General features: G+C 40.6%; 1 protein-coding gene across 1 annotated transcript in view; it reads right to left on the reverse strand.

Annotated features, from left to right (window-relative positions):
- LOC126162401 (UDP-glucuronic acid decarboxylase 1) overlaps nucleotides 1-19727 on the reverse strand; it is a 74448-nt gene that overhangs the window by 27242 nt on the left and 27479 nt on the right. The window contains exons 4-5 of the mRNA XM_049918895.1: nucleotides 18877-18990; nucleotides 18299-18486 (exon numbers count right to left, since the gene is read on the reverse strand). Of these exons, the coding sequence (XP_049774852.1) occupies nucleotides 18299-18486; nucleotides 18877-18990 (302 nt within the window). The remainder of the gene's footprint in view (nucleotides 1-18298; nucleotides 18487-18876; nucleotides 18991-19727) is intronic.

Raw genomic sequence — 19727 nt, forward strand, 5'->3', positions numbered from 1 at the left:
GAGCCTCTTTGACAGGATGCAGGAGAGCCCCAAAGGGGATGATGGGCATTGAAGTCGCCAAACAATAAAAACTGCGGGGGAAGCTGAACGATCAGGTGCATCATGTCAGCCCGACTAACAGCAGACGACGGTGGAGTGTAGATGGTACAAACTGAAAAAGTAAAAGCAGAAAGAGTAATGCGGACAGCTATTGCTTGGAGTGGGGTGGTCAATGGGATGGGATGGTAATAGACATCGTCCCGAACGAGCAACATGACCCCACCATGAGCTGGGATACCGTCCACAGGGGTGAGGTCATACCGCTCCGAGGTATAGTGGGTAAAGGCAATACGGTCAGTCGGGCGCAACTTGGTTTCCTGGAGTCCAAGGACGAGCGGACAGTGCAGGCGGAGGAGCAGTTGTAATTCCTCCCGATGAGATCGAATACCTCTTATGTTCCAATGAAACAACGCCATCGCTAGTCAAAAAGTCGGGGGAACGAGACGGGGGAAGAGCTGCTCACCTCGACGGCCGCTGAGGGCCAGGTTTCGAGGGAACAACGCTACAACCGACGGGAGGCGGATCCGGTTCCATCGACTCGTCGCCAGCTGCGGCCGCTGTCCCTGGTTGTGTAGGAGGGGCAGCATCATTTGCCGACGAAAGGCCAGCTGAGCGCCTGGCAGCGGAGCGTCCCGGCGAAACTGAGGACGGCCGGGAGCAGCAACTCACGGATGGAGCGTCAGACGAAACGCGCCGGGGTGGAGAGGGGGATTGAGACTTCTTCTTGGAGGCCTTCTTGGAAGGCCGACGAGGCACAGTGATGGTGGGCTGGACCCGAAGAAGATCCTCACGTGCGGGGTCCGTTTTGGAACGCTGGACCTCGGAAGCTGGGGTCCGGAACGTGTCCCCGATGGACGCCTGAGAAGAGGATCGCTTCTCAGGTGGCGTGGGGGGAGAAGGAGGAGGAAGGGTGGCCCCTGGGGCAGAGGGGGTGGGGGCCACGGGGGAGGAGGATTTGGAAGGGAGGGATTTGGGAGGCGGAGGCAGAGCCCCCTGATGGGCGGAGGAGGCGGAGGGGGGACAGGATAGGGGTGAGGATACCGCGGAAGGAGTGGACACAACTGAGGCAAACGAAGTGGTCAATGGCACGGGATGGAGGCGGTCATACTTCTTCCTGGCCTCAGAATAAGAGAGCCGATCCAAAGTTTTGATTTCTTGTATCTTCTTCTCCTTCTGATATGTGGGGCAGTCTGAGGATCTAGGCGAGTGGACGCCAGGACAATTAACGCACCGAGGTGGTGGGGTGCATGTATGTTCCTCACGAAGAGGACGTCCACAATCGCCACAAAGGGGCTCAGCCTCACACCGTGACGACATGTGCCCAAAGCGCAAACACCTAAAACAGCGCATAGGAGGCGGGACGTAGGGTCGCACGTCACACCGGTAGCACATCACCTTTACCTTCTCTGGGAGAACGTCCCCCTCAAAGGCGAGGATAAAGGCCCCGGTGTCGATGCGACGGTCTTTGGGGCCGCGCTGGACTCGCCGGACGAAATGCACGCCTCGGCGCTCCAGGTTGGCCCTGAGCTCCTCATCAGATTGTAGCAGGAGGTCACGATGAAAAATAACCCCCTGCGTCCTATTGAGTGCCAGATGTGGGACAATGGAGACTGGGATGTCCCCTAGGCGGTCGCATGCCTGGAGCGCCGCCGACTGCGTGGCGGAGGTGGTCTTGATAAGAACGGACCCTGAACGCATCTTGCTGAGAGCCACGATTTCCCCAAAGATGTCCTCAATGTGCTGAACAAAGAACATGGGCTTGGAGGTGGCGAATGTCCCCCCATCGATTCGAGAACAAACCAAATAGTGGGGGAAGTACTTCGCCCCAAGCCGGCGGGCCTGTCCCTCCTCCCATGGAGTGGCCAAGGGGGAAAGGGCAGGAGAACCAGAACTAGAAACGGTACCTTTTCTTTTGAAAGACTCGGCCGCAGAGCGACCTGATACGTGGTGACGTTTCATCTGCGAAACGTCCGCCCCGATACCACCCACTCCGACCAGGGGCTCTCCCCATGGGCGCCACCCAGCCGCAGCAAGGGCCACCTGGCAGGATGACCATTGCCGGAGTCCTGATGCCCCAAGGAGACGGGCATCTACTCCTTGGCCGACGTGGGAAGGGTGCAGCTCAGGTATCGGCAGTATGATCCCTGTGTTGTCAGGGGGCTACAACCTAGAGGGTACATGACGACCCCACCACAACGGGCTGGCTACCGTGCTGGATTTCTGGTGCCATGCAAAGTCCTTCATGATCGCTGGTGCAGATGGAGATGCACTATGGGCGTAACTTGGACAACCCATCAGGCGTTTAGGCCCAATTTGAGGAATAGTGGGTATGGTTACAACGCCGGTGCAATGCTGAGTGCCAAGGTCTTAGTGGACTTAGGACCAGTGGTACACCACGTAAGGTGTCCTTCCCCAAAAGGCTCGTACTTCTGTAGAATTTTGAAAAATGGAGGTCAAACCCCAAGGGGGACCATCACATGGAATGCCGAAACGGTTGAAACTCCTTTTAGTCGCCTCGTACGACAGGCAGGAATACCTCGGGCCTATTCTTACCCCGGACCCGCAGGGGGAGATGAAGATGAAATTGGAGATAGGATACTGCGTGAAGGGTCTGACAGAGCACTGAAAGACCTAAGTCGAAACAAGGCCCCAGGAGTAGACAACATTCCATTAAAACTACTGACAGCCTTGGAGGAGCCAGTCCTGACAAAACTCTACCACCTGGTGAGCAAGATGTATGAGACAGGCAAAATTCCATTAGACTTCAAGAAGAATACAATAATTCCAATCCCAAAGAAAGCAGGTGTTGACAGATGTGAAAATTACCAAACTATCACTTTAGTAAGTCACAGCTGCAAAACACTAATGCGAATTCTTTACAGACGAATGGAAAAACTGGTAGAAGCCAACCTCGGAGAAGATCACTTTGGATTCCGTAGAAATATTGGAAGACGTGAGGCAATACTGATCCTACGTCTTATCTTAGAAGAAAGATTAAGGAAAGGCAAACCTACATTTCTAGCATTTGTAGACTTTGAGAAAGCTTTTGACAATGTTGACTGGAATACTATCTTTCAAATTCTGAATGTGGCAGGGGTAAAATACAGGGAGCGAAAGGCTATTAACAATTTGTACACAAACCAGATGCCAGTTATAAGAGTCGAGGGACATGAAAGGGAAGCAGTGGTTGGGAAGGGAGTGAGACATGGATGTAGCCTCTCCCCGATGCTATTCAATCTGTATATTGAGCAAGCAGTAAAGGAAACAAAAGAAAAGTTCGGAGTAGGTATTAAAATCCATGGAGAAGAAATAAAAACTTTGAGGTTCGCCGATGACATTGTAATTCTGTCAGAGACAGCAAAGGACTTGGAAGAGCAGTTGAATGGAATGGACAGCGTCTTGAAAGGAGGGTATAAGATGAAAATCAACAAAAGCAAAAAAGGATAATGGAATGTAGTCGAATTAAGTCGGATGATGCTGAGTGAATTAGATTAGGAAATGAGACACTTGAAGGGGTAAATGAGTTTTGCTATTTGGGAGCAAAATAACTGATGATGGTCGAAGAAGAGAGGGTATAAAATGTAGACTGGCAGTGGCAAGGAAAGTGTTTCTGAAGAAGAGAAATTTGTTAACATCAAGTATTGATTTAAGTGTCAGGAAGTTGTTTCTGAAAGTATTTGTATGGAGTGTAGCTATGTATGGAAGTGAAACATGGACGATAAATAGTTTAGACAAAAAGAGAATAGAAGCTTTCGAAATGTGGTGCTACAGAAGAATGCTGAAGATTAGATGGGTAGATCACATAACTAATGAGGAGGTATTGAATAGAATTGGGGAGAAGAGGAGTTTGTGGCACAACTTGACAAGTAGAAGGGATCGGTTGGTAGGACATGTTCTGAGGCATCAAGGGATCACCAGTTTAGTATTGGAGGGCAGTGTGGAGTGTAAAAATCATAGAGGGAGATCAAGAGATGAATACACTAAGCAGATTCAGAAGGATGTAGGCTGCAGTAGGTACTGGGAGATGAAGAAGCCTGCACAGGATAGAGTAGCATGGAGAGCTGCATCAAATCAGTCTCAGGACTGAAGACCACAACAACAACAACAACAACAACAACAACATGCCAATTAAGACGAATTCTGAATCAGCTAAAACAACCATTACTAGCTTCAAACACCTCATCTTTGGCTGCCTCCCCAGTTTCTTCTTTCAGTTTCTCAAATATCAGCTTAGTTTTAGAGCACACCACATTCTAATCAACAGGACAATTTCCATTTGAGCGATAATACCATGAAGTTTACGAATAATACCCAAGTTCAAAGACTGAGCAATTCTCACAGCTTCCAGAATTTTTTCTTTACCTTTTACAATTGTTTTCACTGTTTATTCCGGTAGATCCAACTTCTTTGGCAATTTTAATTTTTGCATTGAAGCCTTTGATAATATAAAGAAGATAATGATTTTCTTCCCTTGTTTGATGCAAATGAATCAGTTCTGCTTCGTTTGGACGACACTGGCTCTATCAATCAAACCAGCTCTGTGGATACAATGATTCTGCATGAAACACGTCTGAATCTGTGGGGGGCAGAATGGCGGAATTGAGGTGCGCAGCATTCAAACAGATAAATCACGTAACTCCAGATTTGCATAAAAAGGGTAGCACATATTTAACTGTTTGTCCTATTGTTATAATGCAAGTTCAGTTTAGAATATTTTCAGCATAATTCTACTTTAATTCCTCATAAGTTGTTATGTTATTTGAAAATTAATGAAGATATACACTGAAACATTAGCAAACGCACAATTGTGCATGTCGGGCCTAATGTCAGATTTTTTAAGACATTAGCTTGTTGACAGAGTGCTGATATTCACAATTGTTTCAATGTCTGTATCTATCATGTCTGAAAGCCAGTTGATTTCATATGGTCTTGTGATGTTTTGTCATTACTTTAATAATATCACTCTGTGTAATAGTTATTATTAATCAAACAAAAAAATTAAATTATTGGTCCTATTTCAACACTTGTGAGTGATACTGTGATCGCTGCTTTGCTAAATCCACAAGATATAGATGATTTAAGCAATGATGGTGATATACTTGAATCTACTTGACTCCTAAATGCAAAGACAAATGCTTCAAATTCCTGGAGGAGTTCATCTGGGTCATCTTCACAGGTGAAGATTTTAAAGACATATTCACTTCACAGTACAATGAAGATGACATCCAACAACACTAAACTGAAAACCTGGGGAACATAAACAACATACGTGACAGCAAAGGAACCAAACATACATGTTTCTGACTATAACTGCACCAGGCAAATGGTGAAAAACCTATTTGACGACACTTTCTCAGGTGACACCACCTTCTGAAGATCAGAGCCAGCAGTAAACCTTACTATTCATGCTTTATATTAAAGCAGAAATTTTGTACAATATTGTTCAAGAAAAGTTTAGTTTCATTTGTTTCAGTATGTTGTCAAAGTTACAAATCCAGCATCTTATTTCCTAAATTCCATCAATAAACAATTGTTCCAAAAAGCAGCAACCTATACAGACATTTACTACATGGCTAAAACAGAATTACAACCTGCAAGAAGTTCACAGGAAATCAAGAAATTAATTGGCGTGCACATAAACTGCATGCAAGTGCAATCAATCAATAAAAGGAACTGAAGTGTGCGATCGGCAGATGGAGGCGTATTATATACATAAAAACTAAAAAGTGGATCCTCCAGATAAATTTACATTTGATGGATGTGGCATGTGTGAATTTGGTATAGGAATGATCGTAAGGCAAAAAAAGTTTTAATAAGAGACATACATATTCCAGATGGCCATGAAGGAATACCTTGTCATAGCATGAATGGAAAGCCTTACAGGGATTGATGATCATGATGAAACCGAAGGAGATGGCCACTAATTATAGCTGAAAGCAAAAGATATAAACCATCATGTTCACCATGCACGAATAGGAGGTCATTAAAATTTGATAAATATTCTGCTGCAAGAAGTTGCCACAAAACCTGTTGCAAACAGCCTAGAAGAAAAAAATGTATGATAGTTTTGATGTGTACTTGTGTTTATCAAAAGATGCCAACTGTTTTGCTTTTATCTCACAGAGAAATGAGTGAAAATATGACAGACTTGGATTGCGTATATCACAAAAAAGTTTTGGTTTAGGGCCAACATGCACAACTACCGTATTTACCCGAATCTAAGCCGCACTCGAATCTAAGCCGCACCTGAAAAATGAGACTCGAAACAAAGGAAAAAAAGATTTCCCGAATCTAAGCCGCACCTGAAATTTGAGACTCGAAATTCAAGGGGAGAGAAAAGTTTAGGCCGCACCTCCAAATCGAAACAAAGTTGGTCCATTGTAATATGAGACACAATTTAGGTCGAATGAATGACGATACAGCTACAGTAGTTTGGTTCGAGTCGTAAGCTTTACCAGGTAGCCATTGCTATGCGTCAGGTGCTCCGTCCGTATTTATACGGGTACCCTTCCTTTTTCACGTGCTTCGTCTGGTTTGAATCGATTGCTTATTTTGTTTGATCCGATAAGTGCCGTTTTCTCTGTTATAGGTGTTTACGTCACTCTAAGCTGAAAATGCATCACTGTACTGTGTCATGCATTGTTTGTCGCATTCTGATAGTGCGTGTTTACGGCCTGTCGCCGTTCGTGGCATGGCTTGCTTTTGTGCGCGCTACCGCCGCTTACAGCTAAAAAGAGGCGAATCGTCTAATTAGCGAAGCAATGTCAAGAGACTGCTATTTGTTGTTTACTTACACTGCTGCTTCTTTGAGAATGATCAACAAGAACCAAATAATAGGCTGCGTATGATAGAACATGTTTTGAACGAGAGTTAGGCGAAAATTTTTCTCCGTTTGAAAATCTTTGCGGCCGCTTCTTTAGTACATCAAATTCTGCACAGAAATTAGAGTCATCTTAGATTTAAAAATCTAGTCAGTTGCCGTGGTTCATTTCTGACTGTATCACTATTAGGCTAAGAATAATACAAATATAAAAATGACACGATAAGTGTATTCTTCTCACTCTAGTTTCGTAGTTTATTAGGCAGACAGGATTTAAATGAGATAGCAACAAACACGGAAGAACACATGGCAAAATGTTTATATTCGTATTATTCTTATGGTGAATGGTGAAGAGAATACTGCTTGTGATTCACATTTCATCAGGTTACTATTAGCAACCATCTCTTCTCACAGGTAGGAAAAAATTCAGAACGTGGAGTTGGCCATATTGAAAAACATCCCCAACAGTCTTGCCAGTCGGATTTTCGTAGTACATTGAAATTCTAATACATTCGAAGATGAACAATACGTTGGAAAATGTATGAAAATGCAGTGGTCGAAACTCGGGGCGGAGAAAAAAAAGCTCGTCTTCCACCTTTTTTTTTTAATTTATTTACTGACGCATAGGTTTTGGCGCCAGTATTTATCTTTGTGCCTACAGAGCATGTCTGTGTAGTGCCACGTATATTCGACGGAAGAAGTTAGTTGTGGCGGCACCTACCAACATTTTTCAGAACTTCCGCTTGCTTTACACTCGATTCTAAGCCGCAGGCGGTTTTTTGGATTACAAAAACCGGAAAAAAAGTGCGGCTTCGATTCGAGTAAATACGGTATGCAGTTGCGAAATTTCTAGAAACTTCTGAAAATAAATTTATTTTCATTTTTCTAATGTATTAATGACTGGTTTTCACACGCTTGGAGTTCCTATTTTCAAAAACACACAAAACGCAACCTTGGGACTGGAGGGGATAGAACATGCAGCGGTTGGTAGTTGTTGAAAAAATATAGCTCATAAAATATAATTGGTTACTCGCATTTCGGCAACAGCATGCATGTCTTGCCGCAAAGTTGTCGAATTTTTGTGTCTTAGTTCTACTTTGATTAGTAATTTTTAACTTTGTGTGAGTCTGATTCCCGATTTCTGTGATACGAGGTGTTTTTAAGTCTGTTTCTCGAAAAGTCAGTAACAGTTTGGACATGAAATCTGCAATTAGCTCAGCAACTCGCTATCAAACTATCCCGAAATGTAATGATACTTTGTTACCCCATTGCTAATATGTGCAGTAATAAACTGGGACTACACTTACAAAATCCATCTTTGTATTTTTTCACCACACAGGGTATTTCCATACAGGTATTGTTATATGGTGGGTCTGCCACGAAAAAAGACATTCAAATTATTACAGTAACATTGGAATAATGATTGGAGCGATTCTTGTGTACTCGCAGTCACAATGGGGTCAACATTTAAGGGACCTAATAAAAATAATTATTTATTTAGCACCACAAAAAGAAACCATTATAAATGCACACATATCTTTTAGTGTAAGATTCAATAACAATACTAAATAACTAAAAACAAAGGATCAATTACTCTTTTGTTTATCCATAGTTTTTACAGTGTTTACACTTTACTGTGTCTATTACACCCACAATACTACATACTGTTACCACTCTGTGGAATCAATGGCAACTGCTTCACGTACTAAAAGAAGCCATTTTTTAATTCCAGGACCTATTTAAGGCTCAAGTGACACAAGATGCCACTTGGGGTGGCAAGCTGAGACATACACCACGACTAAGATTTACCTACACAATGCATCACAATTTGTAGTGGCCTCTCAGGGCACCAAGGGCAAGGGCACTCAAGTGTAAGATTTGTATTAAGGATGTACACAACAAGCGGCAAAAACTAACATAGGTGAAAGTGAAGGAGGAGGGAGCAAAGCAGATTCACTTGCGAGGAAAAATGTTCTTGAACCAGCCCTGATTAACTCAACCAATAATACCCCCCCTCCCTGCACTGCAAGACATTATGTGAGAGCACATTTATTAGTCTCAAATGAGTGAAATTTCAAGTATTGTAGTACCTATAAAAGGCCTCCTAGGCCCATTAACACTTATAAAGTAATAAAAAATAAATATTCTGTGAAAAAATGTTTAACTGTACTCGCACAGTAACTTAAACGGGCATCTATCTTCCAACACAGTAAATAATTAAATGTGCTAACAAGGGAACCTCTCCATCGCACCCCCCTCAGATTTAGTTATAAGTTGGCACAGTGGATAGGCCTTGAAAAACTGAACACAGATTAATCGAGAAAACAGGAAGAAGTTGTGTGGAACTATGAAAAAAATTTGTAAAATATACAAAGTGAGTAGTCCATGCGAAGATAGGCAACATCAAGGACAATGGTAATCGAGGAGTGCCGTGGTTCCGTGGTTAGCGAGAGCAGCTACGGAACGAGAGGCCCCAGGTTCAAGTCTTCCATCGAGTGAAAAGTTTAATTTTTTATTTTCAGTTTATGTGACAAACTCTTATGTTTTCATCACTTTTTTGGGAGTGATTATCACATCCACAAGAAACCCTAAATCGGGCAAGGTAGAAGAATCTTTTTACCCATTCGCTAAGTGTACAAGTTAGGTGGGCCGACGACATATTCCTGTAATGGGACGCACATGCCGTCACCAGTGTCATATAGAATATATCAGACGTGCTTTCCTGTGGAGGAATCGGTTGACCTATGACCCTGCGATCAAATGTTTTCGGTTCCCATTGGAGAGGCACGTCCTTTCGTCTACTAATCGCACGGTTATGCGGTGCGGTCGCAAAACACAGACACTAAACTTATTACAGTGAACAGAGACGTCAATGAACGAACGGACATATCATAACTTTGCAAAAATAAAGAAAGTAAAATTTTCAGTGGAGGCAAGACTTGAACCAAGGAAATCTCGTTCCGCAGCTCTCACTTTAACCACGGCGCTCCTAAACTCCGATTGTCCTTGATGTTGCATATGTTCACATGGACTACTCAGTTTGTATATTTTATTAATTTTTTTCATGGTTCCACACAACTTCTTCCTGTTTTCTCGATTGATCTGTGTTCAGTTTTTCTAGGCCTATCCACTGTGCCAACTTATAACTAAATCTGAGGGGGGTGCGATGGGGAGGTTCCCTTGTAAGAAAAAAGTTTAGAGAAGGCTGTGTAACTGCGCTGAATGAGTAAAGGGCTGCAAGACTGTGCAAACTTTAAGTGTATTCTTGCAGCAATACCAAGAAAGTGTAATTTCATAATTACTTCTACTCAAATATGAATTCTGTACATTTATAATTTCACAGACAGCATTGTCTGAATTCATCACTGACAAATTATGTTAAAAACTATTTTTATCACAATTCTTAAAAATCCCGACACATAATTTCATTGAGTTTCATGTTTTATTCTGCCATCTCTCATACTCTTTGTTTTTCGCTTTTCTGTCACTTTAAGACTTTATGCTGTGATCACTCAGTGGAATGAATTACTATTAATACTACACTTAAGTTTTTGTGATGTACCAACTAATAGCACATGGATTTTTGATGCACTATGAAATGAAAAAAGTCACACACACCTGATGTCAATGAGGAGTGTTTATGCACACTTTGGATGTGTAAAAATTTGGGAATTACATCTGCACTACAAACAGGTACCAGACTAAAATGTAAAGTAATACCACACAGAAATGAAAGAATCGTGAAGGAGGGTACGGGGAGCAGGGGAAGCAGACTCCAGCACCTTTCCAAGTGGCCCTGACAGTGCCATCTACTGGCTGCCATACCAACTGTCAACTGTTATCGTATTTTATAGACTACAATATTCACTTTTTTCCTCAAAAAACTGCCTCCAAAATTCAGGTGATCTTATAATCAAAATTAATATAAAAATGTCTAGTGTTTGATTTATAACCCCCGCCAACCTTAAAAATAGCTATATATTTGAAGTGGCAGGAAATCTATCTCTATCTGGCAAAACTGGACGCAACTGACACCAGTGGTGTACCAATGTGACGAACATGAGTTGTGGGGATTCGCAAGCTTGCTAACACTATCTCCCACCACCCAGCCATTACAAACCCAGCACACTGTCTAGCCTATGATGTGTCATTGCAGTCTATGGTGTCAGTGAACTTGAAATGAAAGTGATTTGTTGTCGGTAACAGTACAATATTTTTGTTAGTAGCTAGTTATATAATGGAACAAAATCAAAAGGTCTTCATATGACGTGGGCTATATATTGAAAGCAGCAGTATATGCAGAACAACATGGAGCTGCTGAGTGGCACTTTGGCACTCCACAAAATCACATTCACAATCGGTAGGCTGATGAAGGACTGAAAAAAATGAGGAAGACTAAATGCGCAAATAGAGGACTGAATTCAAAATGGCAAGAACTAGAAGGTGATGTATTGAAATAGGTTCAAGGACACCATCAGAATGGCACTGGAATCAATACAAAATGATTCAAATACACAAACTTTAACAGTGGAGTTGGTTGGTGCTACGGGTTTATGAAGTGTCACGGACTTACCCTGTGAACAAAAACCAAAATATCTCAGAAAATACCACAAGAGTATAACAAGAAAATGGCTTTATTATTCAACATCGAAAGAAAATCAGTGTGGAACTAAGCCAAATAGTGAATATGGAAAAAATTCCTCTGACGTTTTATGTGTCAAGTAACAGAACTGTTGCTGTGAAAGGTGCTAAAATCGTCAAAAAATGCGCTACACTGTTGTCCTTTCATACTGTGTTGACGGTACTTAACTTAAGCCAATTATCATTTTCAAGTGCAAAACAGTGCCAAAACCTTCTGAAATACCACCAGGTATTGTTGTTCACATATATGACAAGGGTTGGATGGATGAGGCTGCTATGAAATTATGGATTAAAGAGTGTGGGAGGAAGGAAAGGTGCTTTATTGAAGAAGATTTCTGTTCTCGTGCTAGATCTGTTTAGTAGTCATTTGAAAAATTCTGTGAAAGAGAAACTGAGACAGGGAAATACGGAGCTTGCTGCTCTTATGGAAGGACTTACTTAAAAACTGCAATCTCCTGATGTCTTGATAAATAAATCACTTAATGTGTATATTAGAGAGAAGTGGAACAAATGGATGGTGGACGAAACCCAACATCAATTCACGATGAAGGGAGCTTTAAAACGACCTATAACACAGCTCTACAAAATAAAATTTTTTTTTCGTTGCCAGGGAAGTTTGAACGAAAATGGGATATTGTTATGATACTCATTCCGAGTATATTTGTACTTTTTCCAAATTGGCTCTGGTTTTTGAGATATAGGTTATTTGTGGAAATGAGAGTTTCATGTGGATAATATCGACTGCAGGGTCCACATATGGTGTAATGTATTTGCTACCTGTTTTTTAATTAGTGATATTGTACTATCTTTATTTAACAATTGTGCTCAGGGAGTGCATCTGTGTGGTTGAGGATTACATCATGCAAACATCACACTGTCAGCATGTGTTCAGTCCTGTTGTGCAGTGCATGTGTTGAAGATATTGAGGGTTGTGCAGATTTGAATTCGGCGGTACTCGACATTCATTTGTTGGCCGAGGTAATCCCCACAACACCCGATAGGTAGCGTTCAGTGTAAACAAGAAAAATGGCGATGGTCGAAAGTCACACACATGTGCAGTGCAGCTTCAAGGAGATAGAACCTCTTCATCGTGACGTAGCAAATAAGAGGTGAGTATTCATTTCACACAAAACAATTAATGATGTTTGTTGGATGTGATTGACATGCAAATACAAGAAAGTTCTGCATAATATGTAGTATTTGTGCAATTTTGTTTTAGGAAAACATGAGTTCTTCACGCCGTCTTTGCGTGAACCATCCAGATGAGTTCTGCTACATTTGTGGTGAATACGTTCTTCAAAAGAACAGGAAGAATATCACTCCTTTTGTGAAGGAAGCGTATCTGGCATATTTCGGAATTAAACTTGGAGATCAAGACAAGGCGTGGGCACCCCATAAAGTTTGTAAATGCTGTGTGGAGTGCTTACGGCAGTGGACAAAACGAAAAAGGAAAAGCTTAAACTTCGGAGCGCCTATGGTATGGCGAGAGCAGAAGTACCATACAGATGATTGCTATTTTTGAATTGTTAATGTGAAAGGTTTTAATAGGTTCAAAAAACGAAAGTGGGAATATCCTGATTTGGAGTCAGCAAGAAGACCGGTGGTGCACAGCAACGATGTTCCTGTACCAACCTTCACAACATTACCACGCTAACATCATCAGATGACGAGGTGCACGGCGAGGAATGTACAAGTAGTGGTTCGGAATACGAAGGACGTGAGACACAACCCCAGCAGTTCGACCAGAAGGAGCTCAGTGACTTGATACGAGAACTCAATCTTTCAAAGCAAGCATCAGAACTCTTAGCATCCAGGCTTAAGGAAAAGAACTGTCTTCATCCAAGTGTTAAAATAACAGCTTACCGGACGAGAGAAGAAAACCTTCTTCCATACTTCAACCAAGAAGAGGTTATAGTGTATTGCAGCAATATACCTCAATATACCTGGACTTTTACTTGAATTGGGGCTGCCGGAATATAGACCAGAGGACTGGCGTCTCTTCATAGACAGTTCCACTATAAGTTTAAAATGTGTTCTCCTACACAATGGCAATCGTTGCGCATCTATTACAATTGCCCACTCAACAAAACTTTGTGAAGCATATGCTAACATCAAGATGGTTCTGCAGAAAATTGATTTGTGTTGATTTGAAAATGATGAACTTCTTGCTTGGACAACAAAGTGGATACACAAAGCACCCATGTTTTATCTGCATGTGGGATAGTAGGGCAAAGCACGAACATTGGAAGCAGAAAACATGGCCTCCAAGGGAACATATGGCTGTTGGTGAAGCAAACATCATTAATGAACCTCTGGTTAGTAGGGCAAGATTGTTCTTCCACCATTACATATTAAGTTAGGACTAATGAAGCAATTCACCAAAGCTTTAGACAGAAATGGTAATTGCTTCACATACATCTGCAATACGTTCCCTGGACTCAGTAGTGAAAAACTTAAGGCAGGAATATTTGATGGTCCTCAAATTCGCAGGCTCATCAACGATACCAATTTTACATGTGTCATGACTGTCACTTAAGCATCAGCCTGGAACAGTTTTGTCGCTGTTTTAGAATGTTTTTTGGGCAATCATAAAGCTCCCAATTACGAGGAACTGGTCAAAAACATGCTCACTAACTTTTAAAACTTAGGAGCTAACATGAGCATAAAATTGCACTTCCTTCACAGCCACTTGGATCGATTTCCTCGTAATCTAGGTGATTTCAGTGAGGAACAAGGAGAGCGGTTCCATCAAGATATGAAAGGAATAGAGGAAAGATATAAAGGAAGATGGGACAGGCATATGATGGCAGATTATTGCTGGAATCTGCAACGTGACTGTTCTGAAGAGACCTATAAAAGGAAAGCGTGAAGGAAGCGGTTCGTCATGGACGGAAAATGATATACTTATAGAGAAACTTTTCAATTATGTTTTACACGTGGACAAATGCCAATCAGGTTTTCATAGAAGCTATTTATAAAGATTATTTTCTTTTTTCATTGTAGTTTGTAGCGCTCGAGTTCAGTATTAGCAATTTTTTCTAATTTTTTGAATAAATCATGCATTATCTCAAAAACTAGAGCTAAACTGCATAAATGGTTGCTATATTCGTCCTCAGCACCACTAACCCATCCTAAAGCCACTCAAATATCCTTGGCAAGAAAATGAGTGTTGACCAGTGTAATCAAACAAGTGTGTCATTGGATAGAAGCCATGGTCTAAAGTGAGAGAGGACATTATTCAGGGTGTATATGCGGACAAGAAAAAAAAATTTCTGAATTTTCCCCGGATCTCCCAGTTAAAAACACACTTTTTGCGATGTGAAAATTTACTTCTTCCAATGTGAAAATACATTTTTTCCCACAATAAGTGACAGTGTACTTTACCTTGGAGCTGTAAAAATATCAATCCTTTCAACAACAAAGGTTTTATACAACAGCGTAGAACTACCCGGCACTTTAGAAAATGAAAATGAAACTCGGCATGAGGGGGGGGGGGGGGGCGTTTTCGAAAGACCTTTGTTGTGCAGCAACATGTACGCCGCATATTTTCATATTACAATACGCAATACGCTAAATATTTTCGTATTACGAAAGTATAAATTCAAATTCCAACAAACACAGCACTTTATAGTTTCTGAAGCACTGAAATAGAGATTGCAATGCACTTTGGTAAGCCAATCATAGCTCATGTCGCGTGAACTTGCGAGCCAATGACAGCAGATATTCAGAGCATAGGACACGTCATGCAGTCAGCCAATAGCAACATCACTGTTAAGCAGTGTGAACACATAAGTAGGAAAAGTTAATGTACATAGTGTAGCTACAAGAAAAGCTAAGCTTTCACATATAATACTGGTCTTTTTAACATGTGTTACACCTTGAGATACATCACACAAATGCATCAGTAAAATTTTAAACAATGACATTAATGTCTGGTCTCCTGGGCTTGAAATTATTCAACGTAGCTGGTACTCAAAGTGTAAGTTTTACATTAGAGTCAAATGCTCTGTGATTTAAGAAATTCACTATACTTTCTGACACGTAACATAATTCACCTTGTGTAAAAGGAAATTTCCTTTGAAAATGACGCTTTTTAAAGAAATATTCGAAATATTTTCCCCGTGACCTCTTAGACATGGATTTGTTTCAGCAGCTGCCACAGAGCGCCAGAAAACAGGCATTACTGCATGTAGGCCACTGGAAGCCAGTACATTCGTACACATATAGCATTAAGAGATCTTACATGACGTCATAAAAGAAATAGGGCATCAGAGGATACTTCAAGAGCATGGGAGTTCCGTAAACCATACTAAAATGCATAATTCAGCTTAGAGGATACATTCATATGTGTAGATTCACAACAAAGTAGGCCCCTATCTGATGATAAGCTTTTCTGTAAACTTTTCGGGATGCAAATTTTCTTGGAGTAGCAGTACTGTAGTGTCTCATGTTTGGTTCTTTATTATACCATACATGCCAGAAGATAAAAATTGTCATGTGAAATTCTGTGAAAAGTTGAAGCTAGCCAATAGTGTGGAACAAACACTTCGTATCTTAAAACTGACTGCATCTGCGAAAAAGATTAATGAAAACCACATTTATTTAGCAAACCACACAAGCAACTTCATTGACAACAAGGTGATTAATGTTTTACTACCAAAAATGTGGAAATACAATAAAATCAGAAAACTTAAACCAGTAACATATTTTAGCCTTCCGTAATTATGAGAATGTGTTTTAATTCACTTGATAGCTTCCGGCCACAGAAATCCATTTTGTTTTCATTTGATGTGTAAACTGTAAACGAAGAGGAAACAGTAAAATCACCAAACCTAAACACGGGTAACTATCCCCCACCCCATTACAACCCAGACTGATCTGTGCATGCATGAATCTGGCAGCTTGAGCGTACCAGAAAATTTTTTCTGGGTAGCGTAACTGCTCCTTGCTACTGCGGCAGCCACACTTCAAGTAGCCAGAAGAGGGAGAAGGTACTGCTCATATGCAACTCAACTGCGCATGCACATGAGCCTGCTGGCAACTGCTCAAACAAACTTAATGTAAACAGTTACAAATGTCACATTCATCGGAAACAGGTATCTGTTATAAAATATTTCATTGTCTTTAAATACGAACATTTTTCATGTCTTTGACACATTTTGCTTTTGGCATGCACTTTTGTGTGTACTTTGTTTTGTTGTTGTAAATGGCGCATGAACTTTGCAACTTAAGTTTTATTTTGGTTTTTTTCTCTCGTTTATGTTTCATTGCTGAAGTATTATTCTGCAGCAGCGGGATACAGTAAAACTGTTTGTTGCACTATTGGTTCTTGCCAGTACAAATTACAAAATTTTCCGGAACACTAAAACAATGACAAATACCTGGAATTATAAAAAGATTCCCAGGTCTTCCCTGGTTTTCTCCCGGATTTCCTGGTTGTCCCGGAGCGTATACAATCTTAAATCTTTCATGAAGTGTGGCATAAGTAATGCTCTCGATGGCAGTGAAGACCATCTTATATATGAAGAGGACACTGATGATGGCAAATAGGAGGAGGAGGAGGAGGAGGAGGAGGAGGAGGAGGAGGAGTAAGAAGCAGCCCAGCTGACGATTTTCAGTGATTTATAAAGATCAGTTTGGTTTTATAAATTACAAATTTTTTTTAGTCTGGCTTTACAATCTAATGGTAAAAATGTTACTTTTTAAAAAAAAACTGCTTAAAAGTTACGGTGTGTCTTATAGTCTGTAAAATATGGTGCGTACTGCACGTTTATGAAAGTCAAAAGTGAGACAGGAGCATAACAGAAGCTTACATGATTCGTGAAATCTAAATTGATGGTTGCATATTGAACGACGGTGCTTGTCACTAACAGTTCACATAGACAATTCGAAATTAAAAACAACTAGTACTAAATTTACATTGTGGCAATTAAAAAATAATAAAAATTACATAACAATCACTTTGAAATGATTGCATATGCAAGATTCTGTATTTGATCACTAAGGATGGCAGCAGCCCACAAAACATGAGCACGCCAAAGTTGACAGGCTTCTGGTGATCCAGAACTAGGGAGCCCTCAAAGCCCTCATTCACCTCTTCGTGAATGGACTATAGGCGAACTTATGGGCAGTACAAATGCTAATTCTCCCTTATCAGAAGTGTTTTATAAATAATGAGTGCAGAAGAAAACTAAGCAAATGTGTTGATGTTAACACAACGAAATTTCAGTTACCTTGTGTCATGCTGTCAAACACAGTCAAACTTCTTCAAATATAGACACAGCCATGATGCCAAGATCAGCAATAACTCTAAACCTGAACTAATTCTGTATACAAGTAAGGATACATTGGGAAATAAAAGGTAACCTATATACAGAGAATAACTAAAAAACAGAAGAAAACGATGGTCAGCTTCCTCAACTGTATTCTTGCGCCATAGTATTTCTACACACTGTTGTCACTATATTGCTTTATATGTGCGGGGTGGGGGAGTGGGGGGGGAGGGGGGAGAGAGGAAGAGGGAGAGAGGGAGAGGGAGAGAGAGAGACTCCATCACCACAAAACCAAATACAATTCAACTAGCAAATGCCAGGACAACAAAAAGGCCACTACAATATCAAGGACTTACAAATCCTTTTTCGTCCACCCAAACACAATTTATGCACACATTCAAATGTAAGCAACCATTAATGTCAGTAATTAAAGGTATGAAGTGCAACTTACATTGCTGTAATCATTTATTCTAACCTTCATCATTTTACTTAAATACTATAATGTCAAAATGATGTAGAAACTCACTGTGATGGTTTCATTGTTAAGGGCTTGAAGAATGAAGTTTGATACCACTCTTCCATCATTCATATGCATTCTTGGTCCATATGTGTTAAATATTCTTGCAACTCTAACATCAACTTTCTCCTGTTTTGCATAGGCATAGCTTAGTGTTTCAGCAACCCTTTTACCTTCATCATAACATGCCCTGGGACCTAAACAATTAATGTAATACATACTAAGCTATGAAGATTTAATAGAGTTTAGAAATCATATTTCTTCAGCAATTTATCATTTCTTCAAAAATTTGGCTAAGAAAAGAAATTTTCGATTTTATGCATCTTATATTTATTCAGCTTCAAATTATGCTTCAAAACTCAACAATTATAGCAGAATGCTGAAATTTTTTTATGTTCAACATTATTTTTCATCTACTCTGTCGAGCACATGCTTCTAACCTGTCATACAACACACTACAACTGTGGAAATTTTGTGTGTGTGTGTGTGTGTGTGTGTGTGTGTGTGTGTGTGTGTGTGTGTGTAAACCGACGTATTACATGTTCATTATAAGGAATATAATTATTTCTTTCTTGTTTGGTTCTCACCTATAGGGTTGACATGGCCCCAGTAAGTTTCTGGTTGGGGATGCACTTCCGGGTCGCCATACACTTCCGATGTACTGGCAATCAAAACTCTAGCACCAACTCTTTTTGCCAGCCCTGTAAACAAAATTAAATTATTGCAACCAATTAAATGTTAATCATAAAGCAGTAAAAAAAATCTTTTTAATTTCACTGGCAACAGATATTTTAAGGCTAACTGACTACTAATATCAAATTTAGCGTTAATATTTCATTGATTTCACACAACTTCATGTAACACTATGCACGCTCTTTCTTTCTTTCTTTTTTCACTCACCTTCAATGAGGAACTCAGTAGGTTGACACCAGCAAACTACTGCAGTCAAATAACACTTTCGTGCATTAACAACCAATGTGAGATTAGTGCACAGCCTTATTTCCAGTTTTGTATTTTTGTGATAACTGACATTTATATGGCAGAAATACTTATTGTTATCATCATTTTAATTTTTAAGGTAATTTTAATAACTTGAAATACTGGTACGTTAATCAACTTTCTACACCAATCTAAACCTTTCAATTTTCAACATAATACAAAAGATGCAGTTTCCATTTCTTCTCTTAGCTGCACTGAGCAAAGCTGTGTAGTGGTTAGCACAGCGGACTCAAATTCAGGACACACCGGTTAAAATCTGCATCTGGCCATCAAGATTTAGGTTTTCCGCAATTTCTCTAAATTGCTCCAGGCAAATGCTGAGATGGTTCCATTGAAAATGCACAGCTGATTTCCATCCCCATCCTTGAAACATTCCAACCTTGTGATTCATCTCTATTGACCTCAATTATGATGGGACATTAAATCCTTCCTTCTTAGC

This window comes from Schistocerca cancellata, chromosome 2 (genome assembly GCF_023864275.1).
Source record: "Schistocerca cancellata isolate TAMUIC-IGC-003103 chromosome 2, iqSchCanc2.1, whole genome shotgun sequence".
Lineage (NCBI taxonomy): Eukaryota > Metazoa > Arthropoda > Insecta > Orthoptera > Acrididae > Schistocerca > Schistocerca cancellata.